Source organism: Alosa sapidissima, chromosome 10 (genome assembly GCF_018492685.1).
Source record: "Alosa sapidissima isolate fAloSap1 chromosome 10, fAloSap1.pri, whole genome shotgun sequence".
Lineage (NCBI taxonomy): Eukaryota > Metazoa > Chordata > Actinopteri > Clupeiformes > Clupeidae > Alosa > Alosa sapidissima.
Window position 1 is genome coordinate 35,610,285 of NC_055966.1, and position 7,500 is coordinate 35,617,784.

The 7,500-nt window shown below is 45.0% G+C and overlaps 1 protein-coding gene across 1 annotated transcript in view; it reads left to right on the top strand.

Annotated features, from left to right (window-relative positions):
• Nucleotides 1-4,948: 4,948 nt before the first annotated feature.
• Nucleotides 4,949-7,500, top strand: part of efna1b (ephrin-A1b) — an 11,293-nt gene continuing 8,741 nt past the window's right edge. The window contains exon 1 of the mRNA XM_042106778.1: nucleotides 4,949-5,197. Coding sequence (XP_041962712.1) covers nucleotides 5,100-5,197 — 98 coding nt within the window. The 5' untranslated portion in view covers nucleotides 4,949-5,099. The remainder of the gene's footprint in view (nucleotides 5,198-7,500) is intronic.

Here is a 7,500-nt window from a genome sequence, read left to right on the forward strand (position 1 = left end):
CTGAACCAGAAGTTGGGTAGCATCTTGAGTCAAGTAAGTCCTGATTTTCCGTATGTTGTAGAGTGCAAAACGGCATGACCGGGCGACTGAGGCAACATGATCTGAGAAGTTTAGTTGGTTGTCAAGAACAACTCCTAGATTTCTTGCAGTCCTGGTCGGTGAAACAGACAGGGAGTCAAATTTGATGTTGATGTCGTGGTGTATGGTAGGTTTAGCTGGGATGACCAGCAGTTCAGTCTTTGAGAGGTTCAGCTGGAGGTGGTGTGCCTTCATCCATGTAGCTATGTCTGAAAGGCAATCCGAGATCCGTGCTGAAACCAGGGGGTCGTCAGGTGGAAAGGACAGATAGAGCTGTGTGTCGTCTGCATAGCAGTGGTATGAGAAGCCGTGCGAACGGATAATCTGTCCCAAGGAGGTGGTGTAGATAGCAAAGAGGAGGGGGCCCAGCACTGAGCCCTGGGGGACCCCTGTGGTGAGATGGTGAGGTGCGGATAGCTGACCAAGCCATGATACGTTAAACGAGCGTCCTGTGAGGTAGGATTCAAACCAGGAGAGAGCAGAACCGGAGATTCCCATGTCAGCGAGTATAGAGAGAAGGATACGGTGATTAACCGTGTCAAAGGCAGCCGATAAGTCAAGCAGAATGAGTACTGATGACCGAGCGGTCGCCCTGGCTTCTTTTAAGGCTTCTGTTACAGACAGCAGAGCCGTTTCGGTAGAGTGGCCGCTTTTGAACCCAGACTGATTTGGATCCAGAAGGTTGTTCTGTGAAAGGAAGTCAGAGACCTGTTTGGAGACTGCTCGTTCAATGCCTTTGGATAGGAAAGGCAGTAGTGAGACAGGGCGGTAGTTCTCGACTTGAGCAGGGTTGAGAGAAGCTTTCTTAAGTAACGGTGTTACCCGGGCCATTTTGAACGCTGTTGGAAATGTGCCGGAGGTTAGCGAGGCATTGATCACATGTGTGATAGCTGGAGCGATGGTCGGGCTGATGGACTGAAGTAGGCTCGTAGGTATAGGGTCCAGCGAGCATGTGGTAGGACGGCTGCATGTCAGGAGTCTGGACACTTCACTCTCGGAGAGAGGCATGAATGCTGAAAAAGATGTTCCAGCAGTCCCTAGAGGTTGTAGGAGTGCGGTATCTGAGTCAGATGCGTTGAGTGGGCATGTAGAGAATTGACTGCTGATTGCCGCCACTTTGTTTGTAAAAAATGAGGCGAGGGTATCTGCAGTAAGGCTGGATGGAGGAGGAGGCAGCTGAGGGTTGAGTAGCGATTTGAAGGTTGAGAAAAGTTTTCGAGTGTCTGTAGCGCTGTTGATTTTGTCATTGTAGAAAGCAGTCTTAGCAGCAGTGATGCTGGCTGAGAAGGAGGTCAGGAGTGTCTGGTAGTTTTTGAGGTCGTCAGCTAGTTTGGATTTGTGCCATTTCCTCTCCGCGGCTCTGAGTTTGGTGCGCTGCGATCGGAGGGTATCATTTAGCCATGGATGAGAATGTTTGGATCGAGCTGGCCTTGTGGTAAGAGGGCACAGCTCGTCTAGACACGAGGTCAGTGTGGAGCAGAGCGAGTCAGTGGCTTCATTAACCTCCAGAGAGGAGAAGGTGTTGAGTGGAGGTAGACCGGAGGCAACCACAGAGGAGAAGTGCGTTGGAGACAGGTTCCGGATGTTGCGGCGGAACGTGACCATCGGCTGAGGAGCCGGAGGCTGTTCTGACAGGCTGACGTTGAACTGGATGAAGAAGTGGTCAGAAAGATGGAGAGGCGTCACCATGAGGGTGTCTGTGCTGCAGTTCCGAGTGAAGATCAAGTCAAGCTCTTTGCCAGCTTTGTGAGTCGGTGGGCTTTGAACCAGTTCGAGGTCAAAGGAGTGGACCAGGGCCAAAAAGTCCGCTGAGCCTGGGGCATCTAAGTGGATGTTCATATCACCGAGAACAAGAAGCGGACAGTCATGCTCAGGGATGGAGGATAGCAGAGTGTCAAGTTCGTCAATAAAGTCGCCTAGTTGGCCTGGAGGGCGGTAGATGACCAGCACGTAGAGTTTTGCTGGGGCGATCACTGTGATGGCATGGAATTCGAATGAGACATATTTGTTTGAAGGCAGTAGGGGTGAATTTCCATTTGTTGGAGATCAGATGATGCACACACTACAGTCACGCCAATAAGGCCTCTCACATTGAGAGAGAGAGAATGCAAAGAAAGAGTGAGAGAGTGATAGAAAGACAGAGCGTACAGTAGATGGGGAAAGAGTGAGAGAGTGATAGAAAGACAGAGCGTACAGTAGATGGGGAAATGGCGAGGGAGAGATTGGGAGTCATGCATAATCTTTCAAAACTGTTTTTTTTCCTCTCTCATTTACAGTAAAGCCTCTGAGCACTAACTAACTAACTAGCTAACTCACTAACTAACTAATTAGCTAACTAACTAACTAACTAACTAGCTAACTAACTAATTAGCAAACTAACTAACTAACTAACTAGCTAGCTAGCCCAGCACAACCCAAAGCTCCAGGACAAGGAGGGATGTTAGCCTCGTGTCTCTTTCAGCAAGGTCACCTCGTACACACGTACAATTAAGCATCACACTGCACAGGTATGAATAGGGAGACAGTTTCTTATGTATCACCGGACAAAGGTGAGAGTTGTTCACCACAAGATGAATTTCTTTTGGAAAAAAAACTTTTGCACACACACACACACACACACACACACACACACACACACACACATAATTACACGAGGCAAAACACTCAGAGCTGACTAATAGGTGTGTTCCATGGAGTCTGACAACGTGTGTGTACATGTCTGTCCCTGCTTGAAGTCGACAACAGCTACGAGCTCTCTCCTCAACTCTCACTCACCCAAAGCCATAAATGACACACACGCAGACATACACAAACTCACACACACATACACTCACACACACACACACGCCTAAACCCACACACACACAGGAAGAGTGAGAGACAGAGAGAGAAAGGAAAAGAGAAAACACTTACACACACACACACACACACACACACTTGGATGTCTCAGATGGGGCACCAGACCCCTGATTTTCGATCAGGAGCAGCTGATCTGGGCTCGAGGTGACAGCAGGAGCTCCCTGGAGGGGTGTGTGTGTGTGTGTGTGTGTGTGTGTGTGTGTGTGTTTCTGTGTGTGTGTGTGTGTGTGCGTGTGTGTGTGTGTGTGTGTGTGTGTGTGCGTGTGTGTGTGTGTGTGTGTTTGTGTCTGTGTTTCTGTGTGTGTGTGTGTGTGTGCACGCGTGTGAGTTCGAGAGGGCACTGGAAAGGCCCAGGTGACGGTGCACACGCCCGACGATGATGACGCCACAGTCTCATGTTGGCGCTCAGCGTGGCCCTGAGGCGAAGCCCTATGACTAAATGGCTGAATTGATTAGAAGGATGTGACAAGTGGTTTTCCTCAGAGACTGGCAGACGTGGGTGGGATGGATGAATTTCCAGATTAGTAAATAATAGTAAAAAAAATTGTTAAAGGGGCTTGTTGTTGCTAGATTGTTAAAGGGGCTTGTTGTTGCTAAATTGTTATAAGGGGCTTGTTGCAACTTGAAGTCAGCAGGAAAGCAATAACGAGTCACTGTTTAGAGGACTTCTGGAAAAATGGGATATTTGAGCTTGCTACTGAAGTGAGGGTAGAGGACTGATTTGAGTGATGGAACTGTCTCTTTTCTGTTTTTATATTTCAGTTTGAGTTCTACAGCCAAATAATGACACCTTTCCCATATGTACTGCAGAGGCACAGTGTGGATCGGATTTTTTACGTCGTGGTTTGACCCATTCACTGAGCCAGGGCTGTTTACAAGAGTTTTTCATGAGTGTTCTGACCAAATAAAAACAAACAAACACAGAACAAACCTTTAACATTTTACAAATTACATTTACATGTATTTACATGTTATTCTGGAGCCAGAATTAAGATAAGTAATAAATCGACTCGAAATTGAACAACCATCATAAAGGTTTACTTGAGTAACTGTGGCGAACAAAATGCAATAGAAATTAGGGCACACACACACACACACATACACACACACAGAGATTTGAAATTAGGGCTCTGGTCTCTTTAAACAGTAAAGACATGACTGGAAGGGGAACTTTGTGGCGGGAAATGTTATGATTTGTTATGATTTGTTTTCTGTATTAATGAGTCATTGACTTCACACTTTGTCTGCTTATGATAACCACAAATAACCCTGGCATTATATTTAAGCCAGACTGTTCTCACTACATTGTTGAGGGACAAAACAGCAATGGACTGACTCAGTCAATAGACTGTTTATGTTATTATTAACCACAAAACAGGATAGGAACAACACAAGAGGTGATTAACACCTTAAGCATAGCAACTGTTATTATTATACAGATGGGAAATAAATGTCCTCATAATACCAATGAGTTAGGAACTCACTTGCATAGTATTGTGGTTATTGATGCATTCATTGTAGAACATATGAGATTAATGATACTTTATTTTATATAAACAGTTTTGTAAACAAGACTCTAGTCGTTTGGAGTTAATTTGGATGACAATACCTCTAGATAGTGCTTATATCACTATTTGTCTGACAAGAAAAGAACCCAACCCGGTAATTCAATACCATTTCAGTTTGAGTACAGTGGATAATATTAACATTCAGGGGGAATGTCCATAGTACCGCCACAACTGTCATTTTGCAGTCCCTGATTAACTAATGCAGACACGCGCCTGTACGCACACGTCTGAAAGCGCTATTGTCCTTTTGCGAGCAACAAAACAACATTAATGTATTCTAATCAATAGGGTGCATTCGCAATTGGATGCCTCGCGTAATGGGCGGACTCTCCACTGTTACCCGTGGCGCGTAACCTGCCTTTGGGTATAGTACGGGGCGTGGTCTTCGTCCAAGGGGCAATCCTCAAAACTGAGCGCTCGCGCTGAGTCTCCACACAGCTAGCGTACTTCTTACTTGGACGGACGTGTCTGTGAAGTCTGCTTGAGTAATAAACCCAACAACTGATCTTATTGCCTACATTTGCATTGTTTATTTTCGTTCAGCCAACGCAACAATATTTATTATCTGTCGGCGCTCATTTGCGTAAATCAACGATGGATTTTCTTTGGTTCGCAAGTTTCTCCTTGACTTTCTGCGCTTGGTGTGCGTCTGCGGAACGGCACAGTGTATTCTGGAATAGCACGAATCCCAAGTGAGTAACAAATGCATGGTCCTATTTATTAGTTTGTGTGTGTGTGTGTGTGTGTGTGTCTGTGTGTGTATTCTTTTCATTCCAGTCTGTGATTCTGCGAGTGAGTCTCATTGCTCAGGCTTATCAGTGCTGTGCTGTCTAGTCCAATCTCAGTGTTATCGGATACTTGTCTCAAGACAGGATTCTACAACGCAGCACTTCTCTGACTCTGCAAAACATCATAGAATATGATAGGTTACATGCATGTCTGCCTGCAGTCACTGTTAATGAACAAGTAGGCTACTATGGCGCAGGACACAAGAAGTTAAAGAGCCAGAGTGTCTCAGTCTCTGCAAGTTGTAGAGGGCGTACTGCCTACCTGCTTGATGTTGTCTTCGCTAGTTGTTGTTATACAACAGTTGCCAACATCGACGTCTTCGCTTATCTCTATGTGTCTTTGTCTAATTCGTTGAAACCGCTAACGAGGTTGTAATTATTGCGTTGCGCACGGACTACGTAAACAGATATCCATGCTAGGAAGGACAAGCAAGCACGCTTGACTAGGCGGGTCGACAGCCGGGGAAAAAAACTAAATATACTTGGAGTCGAGTACACTTGCGCTTGGTAATAAATAGACAAGCGTGAGAAAACCTGACAGAATGTCTGAATGGTGTGTCCAATGCAGTCCGAAGAACTTGGATGGAAGAAGTCTGCACTAGCTTTGTGGGTGGATGAACTCTGGGAAAGGGTATCCCTGCGTAGGTAGCTGCCTCAGCTGAATTTGCATGGCAACTAGTCTTCAAATATGTGGTGTGTGTGTGTGAAAGAGTGTCAGAGAAAATGAGCGCTTATTTATTGAAATACGACCAAATGATCAGCATTTCATGTAGGTTACCACAGTCATACCATGAGAAGCCTGTTGAATTTAAATCCAGAGAGAGCGAGGGAGAGATTTCAGGCGTGTTTTGAGTGTAGCCTATCTTGAAAAAGGAGCACTTAGCTGAGATCGATACACATGACAGGCACGAAATATCAGTTCGGATTTATCGACCTTTTAGGTGAAACTAAAGAAAGAGCTTCTCAATAAAAAAAATAAAACAGGTGACTCTAAAGGCAAAGCTGGAAAGACAGAAGACAGCATTTCCTTGAGTCGTAAGCATTCCGGTCGAGTTGTCTATCTGATCTGACAAGGTCAAACGCACGCGCTGTTTACAAGTTTTCGTTCCTTTTGTTTCCCGGTAGTTTCTACGAGTCACGTAGGCAACTCAAGGTTCAAGGTACCCGCCCTTCCCGAGCACCGCACACTAGTGTGCCGGTGACGTTACTTGTTTATTAACTTGTGTAGGACTATTATTTGGTAGTAAGCGGAGGAGCGGGGGGCAAGTGTGAGTCAGTGGTTATCGTGTATGATGAGTCACCAATCATACCTTGTGCAATATCAGAATTCAGCTGTCCGCTATTGAGCAATATCATATTACCTATAGACCCTATCAGAGGATGAGCACACACTGAGTCAAGATATGGAAAGTGGGCCAATGCAGCGGAATATAATGTCCATAAAGTAAGTCAGAATAATGAGATATATATATGAGAATAGTATGAGAGACAGTAATATAGAATGGAAAAGCAATAAGTGTGTGTGTGTGTGTGTGTGTGTGTGTTCTGGGCAGCAGACTGGCACAGACACTGAACTTGATGTGTTTATTTTAATCCCGGCATGGTTCACATTTGGTCAGAAAGGCAGCTTGCATAACCTAACCATAACAAGAAAAATCATAATGTTAACAATAATCCCCTCATGCCTGCTAAATTTAGTCTAGCTCTCAGACACACGAATAGACATGGACATACTAACACACACACACAGAGAGAGAGCATGGTATGAAATGGTGCTTATGTAAAGTGTAACAGAGAAAAAGAAGTGGTGTTAGACATACTTACACACACACGCTTGAATCCTGTCTCTGTCACAATTCCCAGAAGTCTTCGACTGATCTCAGTAAATGAAGTTTTGCTCCCATCTACAAGATCCATGAAATTGTTACACACACACACACACACACACACACACACACACACACACATCTGTAACTGTTAGTAATAAGAGAGTAATCCCATCTGCAGGGAGCGGAACTGTAATCTGAAGATGTGTGGCTGGTTATTTTTACCGCCCTTTCATATTTAAATCCCCTCTTTCTCTCAATTCTTCTGTTCCCTTAATCTCTCTTTCCCAGAATAGGAAAAAAAGAGTGAATGACAGTTTGTGAACTTAGTATCTGCTGTCCTTGCATCATGCTTGTGTTATTCATTCTGGTGATTTGCTT